This window comes from Apteryx mantelli, chromosome 1, assembly GCF_036417845.1.
Source record: "Apteryx mantelli isolate bAptMan1 chromosome 1, bAptMan1.hap1, whole genome shotgun sequence".
NCBI lineage: Eukaryota > Metazoa > Chordata > Aves > Apterygiformes > Apterygidae > Apteryx > Apteryx mantelli.
The window spans coordinates 32,359,695-32,384,435 of NC_089978.1; the positions used below are offsets into that span (position 1 = coordinate 32,359,695).

The 24,741-nt window shown below is 39.1% G+C and overlaps 1 protein-coding gene across 2 annotated transcripts in view; it reads left to right on the top strand.

The window, feature by feature from the left end:
* Positions 1-24,741, top strand: part of KPNA3 (karyopherin subunit alpha 3) — a 55,501-nt gene that overhangs the window by 15,134 nt on the left and 15,626 nt on the right. Inside the window, exons 1-7 of one of the 2 annotated variants that reach the window (XM_013948337.2) lie at positions 177-217; positions 4,718-4,762; positions 19,337-19,426; positions 19,645-19,674; positions 19,752-19,804; positions 19,895-19,990; positions 22,447-22,532. In XM_013948337.2, the coding sequence (XP_013803791.1) occupies positions 4,721-4,762; positions 19,337-19,426; positions 19,645-19,674; positions 19,752-19,804; positions 19,895-19,990; positions 22,447-22,532 (397 nt within the window). In that variant the 5' untranslated portion in view covers positions 177-217; positions 4,718-4,720. Of the gene's footprint in view, positions 1-176; positions 218-4,717; positions 4,763-19,336; positions 19,427-19,644; positions 19,675-19,751; positions 19,805-19,894; positions 19,991-22,446; positions 22,533-24,741 lie in introns of those variants that run through there. The other variant, XM_067291861.1, reaches the window with a different exon arrangement.

Here is a 24,741-nt window from a genome sequence, read left to right on the forward strand (position 1 = left end):
GCTTTGGAAGAGTGTTCAGAAATCCAGGGTAGAAGTGAGAACATTATTTTAGCTAACAGCATCTAGTAGATTTTTTTATTTTTCTGGCTTATTTTGTAAAATAAAATGCCAAGGAACTTGAAATTAGAAATACAGCTAAACATCTACTTTTGACTTTGAACAAGACTTTTGGTACTCTGCGCATTTCTGCGGTTATGTCAGCCTGTCAAACACACTGGTAAGTAATTGTCCTTCACAGTTGGTGCATTGGAAGGAGAAATCTCCTGTTGCAAAAGCCTTATGAGCTTAACTGGCATTTGAGTCATGTGTAGCAATTAAGTTGTAATGTTGTAGTGTAACTTGGTAACTGTTGTGTATTCTTGTTTCTTAATAGTAGAGGTTGGCTGACAGTCTCCTCAGTTCTTACCTTTTTGTACCTTGGGGAGGATGCCTTCATAACCCTGTGGTTAGGAGTGGCTCCCCAGTTCAAATTCTGCTCTCACCATTCTGTGACTTACAGAATTGTGCCTATGCCAGGTTTTCCTTGTATGAAATTTGGAGTCTTTTTTTCTCTTTCTTTTTTTGTCAAACAGTTGAGATTTGTCTTGGTAGCTTTTGGAGATATGCACCATTTCAGTGTGACATGAAGTTAATTGTTTAAGTACATTAAGCTGAGAAATGACTGTAGTCAGATGCTGTGGATGCCAGACTTAGTATTACATCTGTTGGTAGTGTCTTGCTAGCCTTCAACTAATACTGTACATAGATCTTATCAGATGGTTGTCCCCCCAGCCTGAAAGCTGGTAATGAATCCATGAGGTTAGGTTATGGGGTTAGGTTATGGGGTAGTTCTCTCTCCCTGCTTTTAGTTGACCTCTGTTAGCTGGGGAAAATGTCTAACCATGCTACTACAGTGTATACATCTTCTCTTGTAAATGTGTGCTGCTCCCCTAAGTGCTGTGACTTGCAGATGGTGTAAAGGAGTATGGTATTCTGCTTTCAGTGGTAATGTTTTCTTAAAGGGAGCATCACAGCAGTATTTAAGACAGCTTCTTTTATATGCTGTTGGATTATTTCTTCTGGGTCTGTCTCAAGGTGCTGACAACCTACTGTATTTCTAAAATGATTTATCTGTAACACAAGCTTTGAATAGCTACTTAATTTTTGTCCTGATTTGTTTATTCTTATAAACTGGTTCACTTAAATCTGTTCTAGGGAATAAAAAAAATTGGGCTTTGCAGAAATAAAAAAGATACAAATAGAAATTATGCCTATCAATCTGTAAGTTTTAAGATAAAGCTTGCAAAAGCACACCTGGAGAGTGGGTATAGTCCAGTATAACATGTGATGCTGTATATATATCTGTGTTTCCTGCGATCAGATGAGGATGAAGTATGTTGTTGGTCTTAAGAACGTGGTCTCTAAAGGCAACAGTGGCCAAATTGCTGACATTCAGCAGTGTATCATTGAGCAGTCTCATCACAATGTATCAGCTGCAGTGGTAAAGAGGAGAAAATCAAGATGGGAAAATGCCTAAACACCCCCCAATTAAATAGCAGGCATAAAACTAAAAAATGAGGGTGACTGACTGGAACAGGTAGCCTAGAGAGGTTGTGGAGTCTCCATCCTTGCTGATATTCAAAAGCTGCCTGGACGTGGTCCTGGGCAACCTGCTTGAGCAGGGGAGTTGGACTAGATGATCTGTAAAGGTCTCTTACAGAATCACAGAACAGCTGAGTCTGGAAATCAGACCAGTGCCAAGTGCATACATGTATTTTCTATGCAGAGTCTGTAATTGCAACAGCTAACGTATAAAGTGGAAGACCTGGCCTTAAATATATTGGTATATAGTGGTCATCTGGGATGTCAGGGAATGTGAAATAGAACAAATGTATCATCAGGTTAGAAATAATGTCTGAGTATATCTAGCGGGGAGCACTGGTTGTGGTCAGACCACACAGCCAAGTTCAGCTGCCAGAGCACGCCATAGCCTCTGGGAATTTCAGTCCCAAATGCATATAGGAAGACCATAGCCCTAATACTGTACTGCTGAATCTTGGATGATCCTGGTGACCTTAACAAGCCAAACTTAAGATGCTATGCCAGCAGGAAACTAAAACTGGGAGTCCTCAGCTCAGTGGGGGCTAGGTAGCCTCAACTTCACACTACTAGTGAGTTGTAAGTGATATTCCTTGTTATTGACCTCCTTGCTCTAAATGGAGAAGCAGCTCTGAACTTAGTTATGAGTACTGGCCTATTCTGCCATATCTTAGGTAATGAAAATACATTATGAGGAAAGGACTGGAGATTCTTGCAAGTTAAATGTAAAACTGTAATAGGATAGTCAGCTATTTTGAAGAGCAGTTTGATAAAAGCAAAGAACTAGTAATAAAAATATTGAGACAGAAGTGTAACAGGATAGGATCAGTGGGGCTGAAATAATGGAAGCGTAAAACAAAGATAAAACCCTAACTGAAAAGCTAAGTGAATTATTTGCTTTTAGAAAGAAGCTTAGAGTCTTCCCAGTAGAGCCTTTATGGAGGGATGACTCCAAGTAACTGTCTTCAGTCAAAGTATTGTTAGAAGAGATTTTAGAGTAAATTGATAAAATGAATAGCAATGCCTTGTCTGGGATTGCACTGTATCTTTTTTTTTTCTAAAAATAAATATTAAACTGCCAAACTGCTCAATGCAACATAGTCTTTCTTAAATCTTCCTTGCTTGTAGAAGAATGGTAGGTGGCAAGTGTTACACAACACAAAGGTCATGTTCTAAAAAGCTTCAGATTTAGTTTGATTTTTCTGCTCAGTAGAAAATATAAAGAATTCACATAGATGAATGAAAAGATGTAGGATTAAACTTTAATTAGCAAATTAAAGGTAAATAATGCTTACATCCATTAGATCTGAGCTTTCATGATCTGGTACATATGGTACTTGATTTTTGAAGGGGGAAGATGCTAAAGGACACAAGCTAACTGATACGTCATGTGATGGTGTCCCCTTTTAAATTTGAGGTAAATAGGAATAAAAGCTCAGATTTTGTGAGGGGAATGAGTTACTAGTGGGAGTTTCTTAAAGATTTGTCTAGCACATTCAGAATGATCAAGAAAAGGAGTTTTTATAGTAGAAATCTAACACAGACTTGTCTAGTTGCATTTTTCCGTTGGAGGATAGAGTTATCATGGGAGAAGCATTGGAAAACACTTTGAGGATATTTAGTGCCCTTAAATTTGACTCAGTAATTAAAATAACCCAAATATAAAATTCTATTATGAGTAGAAACTTGAATGACTGGTGTAGCTAGTTACATGCAATGACTTCTCAGGTTCTTATTTTGTCTGTTCCCTACCTACTTGATGCCCTCCCCTGCCCCAGCAATCCAGTCCTATCATACTGAGCTTTTGCAGCCATGCTTAGATGGCCACAGCAATCAAATGGCTTAGCAAAATAATGAGGAGAAAAATAGTGTATTGTAGCTCTGGTAGATGTTATACTGCTAGTGTCCTCTTCCTATAATGAGGACTTGCTTTGTTTGAAGTAGTGCATTTCCTGCTGGCAGTCATAAAGTAAGGGTTGCATCTGTGTTACTTGAGTGACTTGGCTAATCAAACACTGGGCAGGAACACAAGCCTTCCTTACTCTTAGGTCAGCCTAAGATAATTAAATGGATACCATAATGCAAAATGGCAGAGAAACTTGAAGTTCGGTTAATGTTCTAAGAGCTGGCTCTATGTCCTGTATAGATTCATGGTGTGAAATCTGCTCGCTTCATTTATCAGCGTCTGAGCTTTCGTGTGCTCAGTATTTCCTTAGATGGCTGCTGAGGAGTGCTGACGTTTTGTGTGCACTGCTAGTTTTCACTGATAATTTTGGGCTTAGTGGAATTATTTGCTGTAACTCAAAAGGAGTGTCATAGTAGCAGTGAAGGTCAGTAGCAAGGATAGGACATAAAGTATTTTAAAAGACTAATTTTAGTTAGTGTGGATGATCTTTCTAGGCTGCAAGCAGTCATCCAGACTGATTTTTCTCTGGATTGCATTCTGATGGTACTTGACTCTTCCACTGATTGTAAAATGAACCTAGGGAGATTGCCTTCACTGGACCAAAATTATTCTTTCTGAATCTTTTGATCTGTTTTAGCTAAGAATAACAGCGTTGTAAGCTATGTATTTGGAGTGCCCAGTATCTTTAAGGAGTTGAGAGACATAGGCTGGTTTTCTGTTACAGTGTTTAGGCTATAAATCCTAAGTAGATTCAGTGCCACAGAATTTCTTCATTGCATTTTTTAGGCAAAAAGAATCTGTCTTGTTTGCATTGAGCTCAGTCATCTTCTGTCACTCATCATTGGCCAAATATTGAAATAGGTTACATGTTTGGATTGTGAATGTGGTCATATGCAAATACGAGAATGTCCAAACCTATATTTCCTGCTTCTCTTGGTGCGCACATATAAACATTTGGAGAGTCATTCCAGTGAAACTCTGGAGGGAAGTAAATGTTTTCCCCCTTTGGGATGCTTAGTGTGGTTGAGGTTTATAACAAAGCTTTCTGTAAGGTGTGCAAATTTAAAAAATAAAAAGAAGCCTCCTTGTGTATCTTGCTAGGAAAGATTGAGTTCAAAATCATTCATGTGCTGTTTTCCGTATCTTTTGATGAATAAATGCCCTTTGACTTAACAGTTGGCTCCAAAACTGTACACTTTCCTCTTTACATAAAAATCTTTTTTTCTTTTACAGACTATGAGAAGACACAGAAACGAAGTTACAATTGAATTACGGAAGGTAAGTGAATCTGCTTTTGTTTATTAGCTGTGTTACTTTTCTTTGTTAATACGTTCTGGTGTCTTTACTAAATATTTTGCTGTAAGCTTTGCTTTATGACCCCAAATCTATATGGAAAAGATTGTAAATTTGTAAATGATGAATTGTGGATTTTAATGTTGTTTTTTTATTCTGCAACCCTTTAAGCTCAGTGCAGCAGAACAGTATTGTACTGCTCCAGTATATGACTTGAAAATAAACCAAATTCAGTTCCAGTGCCAAGTCTCATATTATTAATGTGACACTGTCAACTGTTTGAATGTTTTAAGTCTATGAATGGGGAAAGGAAGAGTTGTCGCATCTGAAGGTGCGCGGGTTCTTGCATGTTGTTTTCTGGAAGTTGTGGCTTCTGCGCTGTAGAAGGAGTTAATTTTAGGGTCAGATCCAGTGTATATTGGATAAATGCCGCTATAGCTGGGAAGATCATGACCATGAGAGGTGATCTAGTTCAGTGCCCTAAAGAAAGAGTTTGTTACACTCTTGTCATTCATAAAACACTGCCTAGCCTGTTCTTGGCTACCAACAACCTTTCTAGCCACCTTAAAGGCTTGCTGCTAAAGGACAGTTTCTAGAAGCTAAACTCCTCTTGGGCTGCATGTGTAAAGAGAAAGGGTAAACTCTTCTCTGCCTATAGCTACCTACAATATATTTGAAGACTGTTACTGTTCCTTTTAGTTTTCTGTTGTTGAAACAATTTCAGTTCTTTACCTTTTCCCTGAAGACTGTTTTCTAGTTTTGACTTTTTGCTAGTCCTCAAGTTCAAATTGCATGTATTTTTCTGAAAATGCGGTGCCCAAACAGGATGTAGTCCTCAGTTGAGGCTTAAATGATACTGAGCACAGTGGAAGACACAATTCTTAAGGCACTATTGCTATTTATATTGAGTATATTGTTGACTCATACTCAGTCTGTGATCCATTATATCCTTAGGATGCTTCCTGTAGTACTGCAAAACAAGGGTGGTCATTGCCATTCTGTATTTGCATACTTAAGTAAATGCAGAAGTTTTAAACATGATTGCTCTTTGTCTTTTGAGTTACGTCTGCTTTTTCCAGACTGTTTCTTGACTTGAATTCTAGTTCTGCTCCCTAGTATGCTTCCCCAGCTTGATGTCACTCATATATTCTAATATTTTCATTAATGAATTGATGGAAGTGTGTGCTTTGAATATTTCAGAGCCAGGCCAAGCCCCTCTGGATTCCTATTTGATGCATCTCTTCAGTTTGTCGGTTGAATTACTGATAATCTCTCTGAGTAGGGCTTTCTCAGGAGTGCACACCTATCCAATTTCATCTAAACTTGTGGTTTGCATTGTTTGCAAATCAAGTGAGAAGTCAAAAGTCTTGCTAAAATCAAGGTGAAGAATTTATGGATAGAAGTTATGTTGGCAGAAATTAGATTAACTTGTTCTTGAGAAATCTTGTTCACCTTAATCACCTGATTGCATAGAAGGTAACAAAAAGCTTATGCTAGTATTTTCCTGGGTTCCTTCCACTCTTTTTTTCACAAGGCTTTTTTTTTTTGCATTTTTCTGTTCTTCTAGAACATCATCTGTCTTTTATTGCATTATCAAAAAACAAAACAAGTGCTTCTGAGATTCATCATGAGAGTATAAGAGTTAATTGAAGAAATTTTATCAGACGCAGATGACTGAAGAAATCTTGTTTAAGTACTTACATGAGCATCATGTATCATCCAAAAATTGCTTAATGTTCTCATATTTTACCAATCAAAGGAACTAACTGAACATGTCTGGAAAAAGTATTGTGTAGCTTAACTTGACCTTGGTCCCATCAGTACTGGGAGATGACTAAAGTATGGGGAAAGCTATTTTTACATACAATGGAAGGTACCAAGTGAAAAATGAAATTAGTGGCTTTTTGCTAAAAGGAGATTTGGGTAATTGATATTTTAATTATCGGTTATTCAAGTTTATGTTGATATGTCAGAGACGCTGCCTTTTAAGAAGTACTGTGGTGACTCAACATAAAATTTGCTATACAACTGAGATACCTACACAGAGAAGCTGCATTCATAGCACGTGGGTAGGCCTATGCCTGCCAACATTGCAATGCTGTAAAAGATGGCTTAGCTAGTACAATGTATCTTCATACAACTGGTTAAACTGTGAGGCTGCATGTTGGTATTCAAGTGCAGTCTTTGGAGAGACCTTTGCAATGCGAAGTGGAAATCTTAATTTAATGTTTATAGTTGTTTTTTATACCAGGTTACAATTCAAGGCTATTTTGTTACAGAAGCATGGTGGGGAACAAGTCATATGCTTAAGATAAAGCAATGGATTATTCTGTGTGGAAAGGCTCTTACATGTGCCAGTAACACGAGTGAAAATTAGAATGAGTGTATGAACTACTAGTCACTTTTCACTAAAAACTGCACTTGCACAGCTCATTTACACACTTAAGAGAAGCCCGAGTGTTGAATGTAGGTCAGGTTGTAAATTAAGAGTAAACAGCAGCTGCAGATCTCTTGAACACAGGAAGTCATGTTCTTCTGTGTGTTCGCAGAACACCTTCCACTACAGACACCAGAAGAAATCTGCTTGAATGAGAGGTGTGCCGTGTGTTTGAACTGTTGATTTGCAACAACAGAATTGCTGCTGGTGGGCAACTGGTTTGCTGTGGCAGATGTGAGGCTATCACTTCTGGTACAGAATCGGAACTGAAATGTGAAGGAATGTTTTATTGAGCTCCATCAGTGGAGATAAGATGCGTTATCATCACTGCTTCAATTTTCATCTTTACAGCTAACGTTGCACACCTAACATGAATATGCCAAATTCAGGAAATGTCAGTGTTGATATTCCCTTGGTAATCCACTAGTGCTTCTTCAAAACAAAGGGGTGTCTTCCCTTAATCCCTGCTATCCAGATGCTGCGGGTACAGCTGGCTTTTGAAGAAAACAGGCAAATCAAGAGCATATTCTTGATCTGTATGATTGAAGGACTACATAGTCATGGGTTTGTCTTTTGAATGATCTTATGCATAAATGTTAAATGAATGTATCTGATGAAGCTATTTGCTTACATGTCTCTTTTGTAAGATGGAATAAATAAAAAAAAAATCACAGCTTTGAACAGTAATAAACAATTTCTGCATGCATTAGTGTAGGATGCTCATTCCCTTGAGATACAGACATCAAGGTGTGTTTGCAATGCATTCTGTATTTTAGGTATATGTTATTTCCATTCATCTACCTCCATACCACACTGCACTTCAGAAAGAACCTTTACTTTTTTTTTTTTTTCAGTCACTTGTATTTGTTTAGGAGTTGAGCAAACAAAGCCGTCTTTGCCATGTGGGTAACAGTTGCCTGTCAGAGTCCTGGCCCAGATGGGGGCTGGGGCTGCGAGCCACTCACCTGCACTCCTACCAGTCAGGTGCACTTTTTATTCTATGTTGGCCTTGCTGAAGATCTTTGTTTGACACATGTCAGGAATGAACCTACTTCTGCATTTCCGGAAAGAAGGCTTTTGCCTTTGGCTGTATTGTTAGTGCAACACTGGCCCTAAAAGCCATTACAGAGGGATTTGGCTGCTATGTTTCTTAGCTCCACTAATGGGAAAGGGTGCAAGACACCTGCTGTCTAACCTTGGCATAAATCCTGCTTCAGCTTTCGAAAGAGTTCAGAATACTGTGCTTATCACTGCTTGTTTCAACACCCCAGAAGTTACAGACATTTTTGCATCCTTCTACCTAAGAATAAAGATTCAAAAAAAAATAAAGGGGGGGGGGAATTGAGCCATCCACAAGTCAGGTTTGTAAATTTAGCCTTTTAGTCCATTGCTCAGAGATCTTTTAGTTCTAGACACTTGGCTTTCTATCAGGACAAAGCACTTGGAGTGCTTGTGCACCCTGTTCCTTTAAGAAAGGTAGTTCTTAGCCGGAATATAAAGTACTGGCCTCTTCAGGGTCAGTGTTACATGATCTTTGAGTTACGTGCCATCCTTCAAAAGTCAGAAGAAGCCTTTTGCTACTAACCTCAGCAGAACTAGAGGGTGCTGTCCTCCTTTCAGGCTTGCTAAGGGAATCCTAAAAAATTCCAGGTATCTCACAAGTGTTTATTTTTTACTTTCTTGGCAAACTTGGCTCCCTCTGAGAGCTCATAATGGGGGTATGAAACCTTTAATTGTTAATTAAGTTTGATGCAAGGCAAAGCAATTATTTATTAAGCAAGTAATGAATTAAGGAGCTGTGAATTTTTTTTCTCCCTCTCACGGTATTCAGATCTCCTAAATAAAGTAGTAAGCCTTGAAGAACGAAGTCTTCATATTTGTGGGGGACTTAGGGTAGAAAGAGATCTGTTTCTCATTCTCAGGAACCCTGAGAATTGGCTGGGGGAGGGGGGCAGGGAATCCAAATCTTCAGGTTTAGGATAGTAAAACCTGTTTCAGTTGCGTGTCTTCTCAGGTTCAGTGTGAATGTATGGTTTTCCATTTGCTGAAAAATATATTTTTCAGATATCAGTCCACCAACTTTAAAGAAAAAGCTAGAACTCACAGGGAGACCTGAGCACTATTGGTATGTTCTTGCAGAGGCTCCTCTATCCGGTGTTAGTAGCACACCTTCTTGGAAAAGAACTCATGTCTACCCTGCCTCAAAGAAGGGGCCCTAGGTGAAGAATTATATCCTCAACCTGTTCATCTGAAAACCCAGTTGAAAAGACTATGAAGAAACTTCATGCGTTCACTTAAAGATAAATTCCTTGGAGCCTTGTTTGAACCCAGTTTAGTAAGAACATGCTTTTGCAAAGATTGGAGCCAGTTAAGGTAGATAATCTGTAAAGATAAAACTGTGCTTGGGGCTCTTGCGAGACATGTTGGTGTCTATGTATTCAACTACTAATTTTCAGTGAACATACTTTCTGAGAAGGATGTGTTCTAGCCAAACAGGGAGGTGGTGACCCTGCTGTCCCTTGTCACAAAGGTGAGGTAGCAGAACTCAAATGTGGAAAAGTTGCCTTTCTCCTTCAAGCCACTCATCTGTAGCTGAAGTCTCTACGTGAAGGACAGACTTGAAATCTGTCAGACCATCTTCAGATGCAAGGGGCTAGTTCTGTAAAGATTTAGAATACCATTTTGTTGCCTGTGAATTGCTGGATCATCAGATTGACCTGTGCCGCCTTTCTACAGCTTCCAGACCTTTACAGGACTGTTAAACAGTAGACATTTTTGCTATGGTACCATGCTGATGGTTGCTTTATCATCTCTGGTAGGAAGCTGTCAAGTTGTGGACATGTAGCTACTGTTAGGGGTACAATTTAAGGGCTGTTCGTCATCTGGGGATCAAAAAAGACCACACTTCCTGGATAGGCAGCTTGTTATAAATGTTCCTTTCAGAGATTTTTTAGTTTGTGCCACAATTTTTGGAAGGAAAGGAGCAAGGAGGGAAACTGAATTCCTGGAGTAGATTAATTCTCCCAGACAAGCAAGGGCCAGCAAAAATGTCTGAGATATGGTCCTAGGATTATTGCCTGACTTCATCCTCTGCTATTTGAAAGAGGCTTTCTGCCCACAGCTTTCATTGTTTTTTTGTGTGAATTATGAATTCAAGAGATGTAAAGTTGTTGTATCCGTACTTGTTATTGACATGGTTATATCTGACGTATTTGCCAATGGTGTCCACTGAACTACCGATTCATCTCCTGATCTTGCAGTACTGTGATGAAGTGAGTCATTCAAACCAAAGGCTCTGTATGTTACATTAAGTAAAGTGCTGTAGAGGGGCTTCTGTAGATAAAGCTAGCATATCCAGATGCATGGGATGTATATTAAAAGGTTTGTTCATCATAGTTTAACCATCTAACTGAGCAGCCAGACAAGAGGTAGGGCCCAGTTTTTTCCCTTCTGAAGATCATTGACTATTTATAGTACTCTCCTTTCATTATGTTAAGGTTCACCTTGCATTAACTCCACTCTGTCATCTGCCTGTACAGTTATGCTTTATTTTATTCTGCTGCATGTTTTCAGAGTTCTTGGAGAACCTCCTTATATGCTTGATGGCCAGAGGATATGCTGCTATCCATGATTTCTGTGTCATCATTTCAAAGCTTTTTGTTGGTTTTTCAGTTGTCTTGCTTGTAAATATCTAGATGTTAACGAGTTATGAGAGGGTGGGTAAAGCCCACTAATAGTCCTTTCCTGACCATTAAGGTAACTGAATCTTTCCCCAGGCTCGTATCCAAGAACTGTTAATAGAAGTCTGCTCAAGTTGGATAGTTGACCTAAGAAAACTTTCATTAAGAGGATATTCAAAGATATTTTCAGAACATTCCTTTACCACTGTGAGGTTGGAGGGGCAGGCATTTATTTTCCTTCATGATGGACTGTGGGAGATGTTCTCATCCCCCAAAACAAAATTGAAAATTAGGCATAAGTGAAACATAGAAGTTCAGCACAGCTCATTCTGTCACAACAGCAGTAGTTTAAAAGGGGTGTCCAGGAAATCTGGATGTAACTCTGTTCTTGGTTTGTCCCTTTGATCTTTCCTAGAATATATGAGCAGAGGTAAGAGCCCCACTAGTCATTGTCATCTATGATTATAGCTAATGCTGGCTATCACTCCAATTTTTAGTGCTGAGATATTTTTAAGTCCTCTTGTTTGTTTCCAGAGAACACAAATGTAATATCTTAACTTTGGTGCCAAAAGAGTTTCTTCCTATCAGCAGCTGAGTTCCTAGATCTTTCCTTGACCTGGATAAATATTCAATAGATGTGTTTGTTACCTGAAGGCAAAGGTATTTTGTTCATTTCTTTTCACTTTTGACCTTAAATCTTCTCAACAGAGGCAGGACAGAAGCATCACAGATTTTTCCCATGTGTTAAATGCTGAAAAGCATGTATAAATTTATATTTTTTAGCAGCCCTTCACAGATCCATTATTGTATCCCATTTGTCCTGTCCTATAGTACTAAGCAAAATACAACATGTAGCTTGATGGACATCCTCTTTCCCCATGAGAGTGTTCCTTCTGTTAATCATGTTGCTTTTCAAGCCTGTTTGCATTGATTGGCAGTTTTTGAATCCTGTGGCCCTCATCCAAGAAGGTAAACAAGAAGTACCAGGAGTCTGCAGGATTTGCGTACTTACTGTTCATGCAGCCTAACTTTCCCACTGCCAGTGAAGCAAACAGGATGGATGGCTGTCATCAAGGACACTAAAGTGGATCGTCACACTGGATGAGAAAGTGCACTCATGGTGTCATTACTGTTGTTTCTAACTATTTAGCTTTTTTGCCAGGCATGTATATCCATGATCCTGTTGTTCATATGGAAACATCTGTAGGCTGTTGCAGTGTAATTTCTACCAGAATGTTAATAAGCTCATAACCAGTAGTCAGCTGCTGTTTACAAACTCGAACTTTATTGTACATACCATGCATCATCTGTCACATGTTGACTATTCTTTAATCCTGTAAAGATTTTGTAGTGTATAGATCTTAGATTTGCCAGGGTTAGTTCAGTTGGTGATTGAGCATCTTCCCTTTCGAAGGAGAAGACCTGCTTAGTTTCTTCAGTGGCAAGGTCTTACCCTTCAGGGATTCCAGACTGATGCCTCTCCCTTTGAAAGATCTCTCTCATTAGTCTTTGGACAGAGCAGTTATATCCAGGCATGCTGATTTGTCCTTGATTTCACTGCAGGAGTCTATAGAAGAGGTGGGTGCTATGATTTAGGCAGAAATTTTTGAGTTTGTCATCATATGACAAAATGCAAGCATTTTAAGGTCATGCCAAGTTGCAAATCATGCTCTTTTACTTTTTTCATGGGAGTGCACATAGGCAGGACTGTTTCAAATAGCCTAAGAGCCCTTTTTTTGAACTGGAGGGTTCTATGGCCACTTTGACTTAGTAACAAATGCTAATTAATAATAGCTTTGCTCAGTAAGTATTTATTAGCACTTCTCACTATGAAGTGGAATCCCTCTGCTCCACGCCCCTGTAGCAGCTCCTCTTGATCCTCTTCTGGATACCTTCTTACCAATTGCTTTTCAGCCCAACCATCTGTAGATGGTGAGTAGCTGCAGGAACATTCCTGCTAGCTCTGATTTGCCCTGACCAATGTCATTTTTCCTGGAGCTCCTTGTACCATTTGACCAGCAGCCTGAAAATGTTGCCTGTGTTCCCAGAAATTCTAGTGTGACACTGTGGTCAGTTACATCCTGTGAAATTCAGTTCTCTCTCTTACAGTTAAGAAGGGCAGAAAGGCTTTGCATTAGAACATACGTGCTCATTCCTGCTTATTTTCTTAACATTAGGAAACATTCTCTTAGGCATATTCATGTTGCCAAGGGAATTGGACAGTTGGGTATGCACGTATAAAAGGCTCCCTATGGAGCAATTAACTAATTTCCTGGAAAAGAGGTGAACCAGGCTCTTGATTAGCTTAGTTAAGGTGCATCTTGTGGCCTTTAATCTGCAGCTGTAAATAGAAGGTTTTTCAGTGTTACCTGATCTTACCACTCTGAGATTTCTAATGAGTCTGATGCCGTTTTCCTCTTGTCAATGGACCCCTTCTCATAGTGAAGTTTAAACCTAGGCTATGTATCTTCATTGCGGCAGAGTTTGAAACGTTTCTTTGTTACCTTCTTTGCTTTCTGAAGAAGATGACTTGCTTGTCAGCTAACACATTGGCCGAGGGAGACTCGATCTCTTGCGGCAGCAGGACTTTCATATGCTATGTTCTGTAGAGACAAATTTCTAAATTTTTCGATCCATCCTAAAGTTCCTTCTGAAGATTATAATGATTTTAGCCAGGATCCTGCCTGTGATCCTTTCTAACTTATGTTGCTTCCAGGGCCTTGCTGCCTTATGCATCTTGGATTTTAGGTGGGCTTTGGCTTTTTATATTGACAGGACAGGACCACTCAAGAAGGCTCTTTGCCTCTTCAAGTCCATCCCCTCAAATTCTCAGAAATTGGCTTTTCTGATGCAGAAACTATTTCACTGGATAATTGACTGCTTAAGTTTCTGTTATCAAATTGCAAAGGTAGAACAGCCTGTGACAACTAGAGCGCACTTGGTCACAGCTGAGGCAAGATCAGTGGCCTCCCAGGGGGCTGTCTCCATTCCTGATATCTGCAGAGTTGTTACCTGGAGCTCTGTTTTTGCTTTCACCAGCATGACATTTCTCAGCATGCTCCTGCCACTGGGAGAGTAGTCCTTCAGTGTGTGTGTATCTAGGGACTCATAGGACACTCCTCTAGTTAAATGGTGTTTTTGTGAGGAGTACTATTGGGGGATACCCATGGCGTCAAGGTACATATAGACAATTGCTTTAAGGAGACACAGGTTATTTCTAACTGTTCTTCTGTAACTATGTGTACATTCACAACCCACCATCCTTCCCTCTCTGAGTCCCTGAACGATTTCTAGGGAATTGGAGAATGAGAAGAACTTCGAATGAAGGCTATCCACCACCCATTTTATGACCGCAAGCAACATGTAGTGGCAGAAAGAACTTGTTCTTGCCCCTCTAGGTACTACTCAAGCAAAATATTTCAGTTAACAGTACTTGTATATAAGTACATTCAGTGTGAATAAACAGGAAACACACGTCTTGAAGAATAACCCATTACTTTGTCTAATAATATGCCATAGACATAATGTCTGGTGCTTATGAGAAGGTGATTTCCAGCTGCTTGGCTGATAAAGGCCATGCAGCTCATTTCTGCCATTCTGCAAAGATGCTGTTTAGTCACCCACAATGGGCTTTTCACTTTATTCCAGCTGTATTCTCTGTATTCGCAGCTGTATTCCAGCTGTTACCATCCTGGAATTTCAGGATGTTTGAGAGAAGATCTCAAGATGCAACCTTATTCTTGATTTCTGGAGTAACTGGTTACCATAGCTGTTATGTTGCACTCTGTTATAGAGGCACAACCCTGGTGAACACTTACACTCAGTATAATCTAATTGGGTATGTTGAAGAGATGTGCATGTCTATGGTGGGATTCACATCCAGTACCATGATTGTTACAGTGTGACTTTTCTTTTTGCATCCAAAAACTTCTTGTCCTTCCAAGCTAGAAATTGCATGATGTGGTTTTCGTAAGTTCTTTAACTATTTCTGGTTAGTATCTTTTTGGCTTGGTTTGTTAGGAAAAATATTGAGCATGGAAGTAGATATAGATGTGCGGTAGATATAGATGCAATCCACATGTATGTGAATGTCGAATATTCTTACACATTTTAATAGTGTGGTTATCATTGTGAATGGATGGTGTCTATTTAATGTCAATGCAATTGAGAAGACTTTGGCCTTATTTCTCTGTTTTCTTTTATGATAGGAGTGAAGTAAATGTGACTTTAAATGACTCTTGCATACCCTCCACATTTTGGATGGATTTCAGTCTAAGCTAATATTGCTCTGAGTTGCATCTGTGCTGTGTCAGCATAGATGCTTCTGTGTGGAGCTATGTGGAACAGTGGCGTACAGTTTTTCTCTCCCCTAATATGGGGACAGTTCCTTAAGGCCAAAGGATTCCCTGGTAGAGAATTTGCCAATACAGTGGTATGAAAAAACACCTAAATGGGAGAATCTACCATTTGAACTCAAAAAAAAAAAAAAAAAGTTACTGTTATTTCACCAAGGGAAGAAATTTGAAATAAGATATGTGATAAGGTGACATCTCCTAACTAGAATTTTCATTTATCACAGAATCACAGAATGGTTGAGGTTGGAAGGGACTTCTGGAGATCATCTAGTCCAACCCCCCTGCTCAAGCAGGATCACCTAGAGCACATTGCACAGGATTGCATCCAGGCGCGTTTTGAATATCTCCAGAGAAGGAGACTCCACAACCTCTCTGGGCAACCTGTTCCAGTGCTCTGTCACCCTCACAGTGAAGAAGTTTTTCCTCATGTTCAGATGGAAGCGTCTGTGCTTCAGTTTGTGCCTGTTGCCTCGTGTCCTGTCGCTCGGCACCACTGAAAAGAGTCTGGCCCCATCCTCTCGACACCCTCCCTTCAGATACTTGTACACGTTGATAAGATCTCCTCTCAGCCTTCTCTTCTCCAGGCTAAACAGGCCCAGCTCTCTCAGTCTTTCCTCGTAAGAGAGATGCTCCAGTCCCCTAATCATCTTTGTAGCCCTTGGCTGGACTTGCTCCAGTAGTGCCACATCCCTCTTGTACTGGGGAGCCCAGAACTGGACGCAGTACTGCAGATGTGGCCTCAGCAGGGCTGAGTAGAGGGGGAGAATCACCTCCCTCGGCCTGCTGGCAACACTCTTCCTGATGCACCCCAGGATCCCATTGGCCTTCTTGGCCACAAGGGCACATTGCTGGCTCATGCTTAACTTGGTGTCCAGCAGCACTCCCAGGTCCTTCTCGGCAGAGCTGCTTTCCAGCAGGTCAACCCCCAACCTGTACTGGTGACTGGGGTTATTCCTCCCTAGGTGCAGGACCCTGCACTTGCCTTTGTTGAACTTCAGGAGGTTCCTCTCCACCCACCTCTCCAGCCTGTCCAGGTCCCTCTGAATGGCGGCACAACCCTCTGGCATATCAGCCACTCCTCCCAATTTTGTATCGTCAGCAAACTTGCTGAGGGTGCACTCTGTCCCTTCATCCAGGTCACTGATGAAGAAGCTGAACAGGGCTGGACCCAGGACTGACCCGTGGGGGACACCGCTAGCCACAGGCCTCCAACTAGACTCTGTGCCACTGATCACAACTCTCTGAGCTCTGCCATTCAGCCAGTTCTCAATCCACCTCACTGTCCACTCATCTAACCCACACTTCCTGAGCTTGTCTATGAGGATGTTATGGGAGACAGTGTCGAAAGCCTTGCTGAAGTCTAGGTAGACACCATCCACTGCTCTCCCCTCATCTACCCAGGCAGTCATTCCATCATAGAAGGCTATCAGATTGGTTAAGCATGATTTCCCCTTGGTGAAGCCATGCTGACTACTCCTGATCACCTCCCTTTCCTCCACATGCTTGGAGATGGCCTCCAGGACGAGCTGCTCCATCACCTTTCCAGGGATGCAGGTGAGGCTGACTGGCCTGTAGTTCCCTGGGTCCTCCTTCTTGCCCTTTTTGAAGACTGGGGTGACATTGGCTTTCTTCCAGTCCTCAGGCACCTCTCCTGTTCTCCATGACCTTTCAAAGATGATTGAGAGTGGCTTAGCAATGACATCCGCCATTTCAATAATTTCAATAAAAATAGCCAGTTAATGTTTGTTAAATACTTGATTATTCTAGGTGTTGCATCATCTTTTGAATCAAAGAATCTGGAAGCGGTCTGCATCTAAAAAGCTTTTTTAACAGAAATTTAGAAGTAAAGGTCACCTGTCTTCATTGCAAGATGTTGCAAAACAGATAGCTGAGCACCACTGATATCAAATCATTTGTTTGAATAACAAACAAATATCACCAGCTGAATCAGTGTGGATAACAATTCTTACAACAAGCATGTCTTACAAAATCCCTGTAAAGCTTTTTTCCTGAATTTTATGAGGATGAGATTCAGAGAATTCAACCCAAATCCTAAACCAAACAGTTTAGGAAGAACAAAATCTGAGAACTCTACCCTTGTACCACAGTAGCTTGTGTTGCTAGTGATAGGGAAGCTCAGGCCTTCCAAATAATTTATTTAGTTTGAATCATTTAACTTGCTCCAACAGGCAATTCGAACTTGAGCCAGTTCTGCACTAAGACCCCAATTCATTCAGGCTGTACCTTTTCTATAGACAGGGAGTGACTGCTAGAGGAGCATATGCTGCCCTAATAACTGAGTATTTCCCCCGTACATTCATGCAGATATGTACTCACTGGTGGCTGTGAAATGCAAAGATGTCTCTGGGTAGGAAGAGAAGGACAGTAGGACTGAAGATGTTAAGATGTTCCTCCAGTGTCAGCCCCTTTTCTTGATCCTGCCTTGTTTTGCCCTAATGGCACAGCTGCCCACGGGTAGGAGCCGTTTGTCCAAGGCAGGAAGGGGCTGCTTCACCCGGGATAAGTGTTTATGGTCAATCCATCCTGTGAATCACCTCTACCTGATACAGTTTGCCTGTATAACACACATTTTCTCAGCATTTAACTGCCTGCTTATTTCCATCTTCCCTCTCTCCAGAGAGGCTCAACAACAAAATACCTTCCATGCTTGTCTGCGTGGCCGGGCTGGGCGTTCTGCCCTGGTCGTGGTGCTCTCTTGTAGCTGCAGCCCCAGAGGTGCCGCCGGGGCTAATCTAGGTGATCTCGTGTGTTATTTGAGGATGTAGTTTCTGCATGCAGGCTTGACAAAAATTAAACTATGCTAGGTTGCTGGAATCTGTTCTCCTGCATTAAAGGGCTATTTAATTTGCTGCTTGTTTTTTGTTTTAGCATTCTCTTATCTGAAAAATATTAATATATTGCTTGGGAGCCTTTCAAACCAAGGCTGGAAAAGTTGTTTTAAATTCTATTTTTCAAGTGTCTAAACCGTGACCCAGTCTCAGAAATTCTGAGTCTGAAGTTGCTTGTTTTTTCTAACATATAATAAAATGAAATATTGGAGACTTCGAAACATGATTTTGTTTAGAGGGTTTTCTTTATACATCAAGAGCAAGGCATGACTAGTACAATATCTATAGTTAGTACTGTTTGTCTAACAGATAATTGTTTGGGAACTGAGAAGTCTGCCTTTCATTACTAATATAATAGGTTGGGGTTTTTTTGGTGGTGTAGCTTTGATTCTCCTTGTCATTTTTTTGCTTCATTGGAAATTGAAATCTTAATGCGCTTGTAAGAAAAGTATTCAAATATACACGCTGTATCATCTCCTGTTGCCATCTCAATCTTTGATCATACATCTACATATATCAAACAAAAGACAGATATCTTGTCTAAAATTTGGAAAATACTGCTTTATACATTTGGAATAATAATAAGACATTTTAAATTTACAGAAAAGTGCATCTGCATGCAGTCAGAAATATTCATTTGATTACCTTTTTTAATTAAGGCTTTATCTGGTCAAGTATTCTAATTAAGCAAGCTACAAATGCAAAATGGGTACTTTACCACCGAAAAGGCATTTTTTTGTTGCATTTAGTAGTTCCTCAAAGGAGCTAAGGTTGGAGGGTGATTTAAGTCAGACTAGGCTGACAATGTGAGTGAGTGGGGAATATTACAAAGGTCAGTATCTTGGGAGCATGCTAATTTACGCACAAGATTGAAACAAGTAATTTAGATAACCAGGGAACTTTGAAGGAGTTTTATCTGCAAATTAATCTTACACTGGAAAATAATTTCTATGTGCTGCTAAATGTTAAAGTCATGCAAATCTATTTGTTTTGTAAGTTTCTGTTAGAAAATTGATACTTAATTTGTTTTAATGTCGTGGATTGCAGTAGTTTTGTCTGTGTTTTGCAAGCTCCAAGATTCTTATAGCTGAAATGGAAATACTCTGAATTCTATGTGGAGATAAAAGTGACTTTCTGAAAGCAGTCTTATCTAAACTCTTATTTAGAAAGGTGACATTATATCATCACCCTCTACTGATAAAAATTAAATGTCTTTATTTTTCAACATTCTTTCCCAGAACAAGAGAGATGAACATCTTTTGAAAAAAAGAAATGTTCCTCAAGAAGAAAGCTTAGAAGACTCTGATGTTGATGCTGACTTCAAAGCAGTAAGTTCCTTGATTCTGGAATTATTTTCAAAATCTTGGCGGTGGTATTTTAAAACATTGTATTCAGTTCTTACTTTAACACTCTGTCTTGCAGTTATTTGAAAACAAAATTATGACCTGATATGCTTTGTTAAAATCAGTTTGATTGTATTAAATGTTTTAAAAGTCTATTTTATTTAGCAACAAAATTACTAAAACAATTTCTTTTTCTTTTCAAGCAAAATGTAACACTAGAAGCTATACTGCAGGTATGTTATGTTTAAATTTTTTTTAATTACAAGTGCTTGTTCTGTGCATTTTTAGTTTTTACTGTTTTCCTTTTCAGAATGCCACAAGTGACAACCCAGTGATCCAGCTGAGTGCTGTCCAAGCTGCAAGGTAAAAATAAGTAAAAGGCACAGAAATATACTTTCTACACATTTTTCCTGATGAAAGTTACTTATTTTACTTTCACATTTAATTTCACAGAAAACTCCTATCTAGTGACAGAAATCCACCTATTGATGACTTAATAAAATCTGGAATTTTACCAATTCTGGTAAAATGCCTAGAAAGGGATGATAAGTAAGTATACCTTTTAAAATGTTCACCTTTACTGAAAAACTGCTTCCAAAAATCTCTAGTTATTTCTGATGGAACTTAGTGTTCATAGTCCCAAGTAGCGTGACACAGAGGATCAGATTCCATGACAATAAACTGTAAATTCTCCCAGAGTATTAATTCTGCCACTGAAATGTCATTTTCTCTTTTAGCTGGGTATGTTCATGCAAGCACTAATGGGGAATACCTTACTACATTTCTCATTGATTTTGAATGTTTCATGCTTTTTTTTTTTAAAACTGTTTTCTAAGCAGCCTGTCTCAGACTTACTGTGCTCTGCCTTCACCCAAATATGCACACGCCTGGTTGTGAGCAGGGCTCTTCTCTTTGCCTGAATATGCTTATGATCTGTTTCATTAAGGTCGTTAACCTCAGTTTTGTTCTTAATGCAAGGTGGGTTTCTTTTTGGTTCTGCACAGCTGCTGCTCCCTCATGTGAGGGGACAACATAGTAAGCGTGGTCTGGGTTCTGATTCTTAGTCGGAGAACAAGAGTTTTGGTAAGGGAGATTAAAAAAAAAAAATACAGCCCTGAGCATGTAGTTGCGAGAATATGGTGACATGTAAGAAAAGTGCCATATTCCACAATCCAGGAGCCCCTTATTCAGATAAATAGGGACTCACACATGTGAGGTAAATATTTTAGGCTGTCTTTGGTCTCGGGGAGGCATAATGGTATTTGTTTAGTGTTTCCATTTTCAAGGTTATTTCTGAAACCATAAGGACTAGAAACTTTAGAAAATGCAAACTGACATTTTGGGTGCAATTTGATGTTTGCAAAAACATGAAGTGTGAGTAGTTTTTTTTTCTAGCTTGTTTAACAAAACAGTTAAGAAAACAGCTGGCAATAATGTTCAAATCAGGGTTGCATTTAAAAATGGGTCATGAATGCCTGTCTGTTCTGAAAGTAGATGGTCCAGTGTTGTGAAAATGAATTTAGTTTGAATTTTCTGTGTAGATTTTGTATGATTTATCTTTGTAAATATTTAATAAGCCTTTTGAAATTGAACTCAGTGTTTTCTTAACCAGTTCTTTTAATTAATGATTGATATATAAAATTTAGTAGGGGTAAATTCTGCAAAGACTTTCTGTAACAGATTATTGAAGCTGTTGTTCATGTTATAACTGAAAGCTTATCCCAAGGACACTCGGATCAAGAGGAGGGAAGAAAAGTGTAGTGCTGGGCTGTCCTTCATGTACACAATACACTTTTAATGCATTTGATCCTAGAACATAAGGTTTATGGATAGCTGCTGACAGGTTCTGTTTGTTTTTGCAAGTCCTTATTTACACATCTTGGGTCCCCATACCTAATTCTTTTCTAATCCCATCCCCAGTAAAACCTTTAAGTGCTTTGAAAACTAATGCACAGAAAAGCTTCAGGAAGCAGCTGGCTTGGCTATACATAAAACATACTTGCTGAAGACCCCAAAAAGCAAAGAAATGAAAAATAATCATCTAATAGTACGTATCCTCTACTCCTCCCAAAGCTAGACACCTTACTATTGCTGCAGCCACCATGAGCCACACACTCTTTTGTAGCTTTTACAATTTTTAACCTTCGGTGTTTGCTTGAACAACAGTTTCCATGCAAACTGCTTTACTAAACTGCTGTTGTCTGTTAACTGTTGGAATCTGTGCCAGCATCAGATGCAGCAGAGATGATCTTGGGAGAGGCACTCATGCAACTTACTGTAAAATTTGCATCTAATTTAATCCGCATTTGACAGGTTGGTCTTAATACAGGTGTGATGCTGTGTTCTGGATACTAGTGCTAGGTATTTCCCCTGGCTGTGAGGAATAGGAAAATGTTTTTTTCCCAGTATAGCAGCTTGCGCTTGATCTGGGATGTGATGGTAGAAGGGCCAGGTTTTTCTTAGTTATGGTCAGCTGCAGTTGGTTTATTAAGAACTACTAATGGTTTGGTAGGCAACAAGAGAGTTGTACCTTCTTCACTAAATATGCATGGGGTTTTGTATCTAGTGGATGCCAAGAGGCATCTGTTACTCATTACAGAGAGGCATAATTAAATTTTGTGGTGAGGAGTGCTAGAAGTCATTGATGTCAGGAGATAATGAGTTGACTGGAATAGTGGTCAGCTTTACTAGCTGGTATGTGCTTCAACAAGTATTACTGTTTTGGGTTTTGTTTTTGGTTTGGTTTGGTTTGGTTTTTTTACTGATAGGAAGTCAGAGTGATGGGCAGTTCACAAAAGGTCATAGAATGTAAGATTTATACTTCTTTCTCATAGCTATTCCTCTGAAATGACCAAGCTTACATTTTTCAGAAAAAACTTTCAGCCCTGTGGTACTCTTTGACATTGCTAGCTGTATGTACTCTGAGGACACTGTACATTTAAAATGAACTGCAAAATAATCTGAAGATCGTTTCAAGTTATTACTGTAAAACTGTTTTATTACAGTCCTTCATTACAATTTGAAGCTGCGTGGGCATTGACTAACATAGCATCAGGCACTTCTGCACAGACTCAAGCTGTTGTACAGTCTAGTAAGTATTAAAATTTGTTTATTGAGGGTTGGGGATAATGTGGGTAAAAATGAAAGAAAGGGGTATTTGGATAACAATACTGTTTGTTATCAAAACCACTAAAATAATAAATGCATATGTCAGTCATCTTTCTACAAGAGTTTGTACCTTTCCTCTTATACATTAATCGTTTATCGCTAATGATTAACATTAAGAATCCTGGACCAGAATTTCCCATAAAGAAGATAGAGAATGATAGATCATATAATAAGCATCACATAAAATGTTAGTCCTTTCTAATTCTTGGGTTAATTTTTGAAATCATATACTATTAGTCCTGCCATGACTAAAACAGTTGTTAGAGAATAAATCTTCCTACATGAAAGGTATAGTCATAAATCTTATAAAAAGCTGTTAAATACATACAGTTATGTAACCTTGCCTGGCTGAATTCAGAATTAAGCAAGTTACCACTCTTGCCTTGACCATATGATTAGTGTCTCCTATACACACCCCATTTGCTGTGCTGTCTTTGCTTCTTATGTAACCAACCGGTGAGACTTGCATTATGCAAAGAGCTAGGAAATACAACTCCAAAGGTAACTGAAGAGAAATTGTGCAAGTTAATATTTGTCGTTTGCCGATTTAAATCAACCTGTTCTTCTTACTTTTCAGGATTATATATGTAGCTTTGACATACTAGCACACATTGTAAAACAGTCACCTTTATGCTACATGCAGCAATTTTCCATTAAACAGGAGGCTATAGTTAAGCAGTTATGTAATGAACTATCTTAGTTTATTCATATTCAGTGCTTTTATATAGAAAAATGGTGACTTATTTGGCTTTTTTATAGCTAGTATATGAACCTGCCTTTCAAATCAAAATGCTGGTTTGTATGTTTTGTGTGTTAATAAAATATCTTACTAATTGTAAGAGCTGGTATAGTTCATATACTGGATCACTAGAACAAAAAATGCTTATCAAAACGAGCTTTGGATTTCTGTGTGCCTTTAAAAAAACCTTGAATTTGTTTCAAAAAATCTTGAAGCAATTTGGACGTCTCTGTCTTCTGATTGTATTTTCTGGTATCTAAATACCTTTGAAAATCTGATCCTAGGATTTTTGATCCTTCCCAACTTGTTCATTGGTTAAGAGTTAATTTTCTTCCTTTTTCAAGTCCCACAATTGTCTTATTCTTGAATGAATCCAAATGAAAAGACTATACTATTTGCTTTGCAGGAAAAAAGTCTGGAAAATTTTATTAAGGTAAAAGTTAAAATCAAAATAAACAAACAGTTGGTTTAAAAATCTGTTGCTCTACATATATTGCTTTCAATTTGAAGCTTAATGATTCCAAAAGTTGCTTTTTTTCCCCATATTAGTAATTGAACACATCGTCCTCTAAATTTGAGCTTATAGAGCATATCTTTGTATTTAAAAAGCTACTATACATAAGCTATTGTAAACTTTTAACATAGTTTTCATTCATTTTAAGTAACCATATTTTAAAATAAACGCACATTAAGTATCCAGAAATGTTTTTGATAGTATCGCTGGCCTGTCTTTGCCGCAATGTAAGTTAGAATGTATGTGTACAGCGCAGTCAAGTTAAAATCTTTACTCTTGTACACACAATTACTAGAAGCTATGGCTGGGATATGTCCCTCCCAAAATCTGTTTAGCTAAAAAGAAGAAGGTGTGATAAAATGACTTTGCAGAAGTAAAAAGTTTTGTTTCAGGAGGGAAAATGGGAAGAAGCTCTGTTTGGAAGTCTTGCTGCCTTGTTTGGGAGGAGGTGACTCAGGGAAAACAGCCTCTGAACTCTTCTCTATTAAGATAAGATACATTCGGAGGAAACAAAGAGCGGGGGCCTCGCTGCTGGAGAAGAGGAGGCTGGTTCAGCCTCAGTACAAAGAAGAGGCCTCCTGCAAGCACGGACAGATGGCAGTTGCAGGGCCTAGCAAAAGAGGCAAAGGACTCACAGACTCACAGGACTCACAGAATAGCTCTTGGCAGGAACCAGTTTGGAGCAGAAGTAATCAATTGTTTGAGAGCAGTAGATCAGATAGCCTGCAACTCATGCTTCCCGGACCCACCTCCTGCTTGAGGGCTAATATGAAATAACTTCACTCCTGCTTTTGAAAACATACCAGGATTGTAATCTAATATAAACTACATATTCTTCCCTCCTCTCTGAAATATGTTGAATACATATATGGCTGAAGT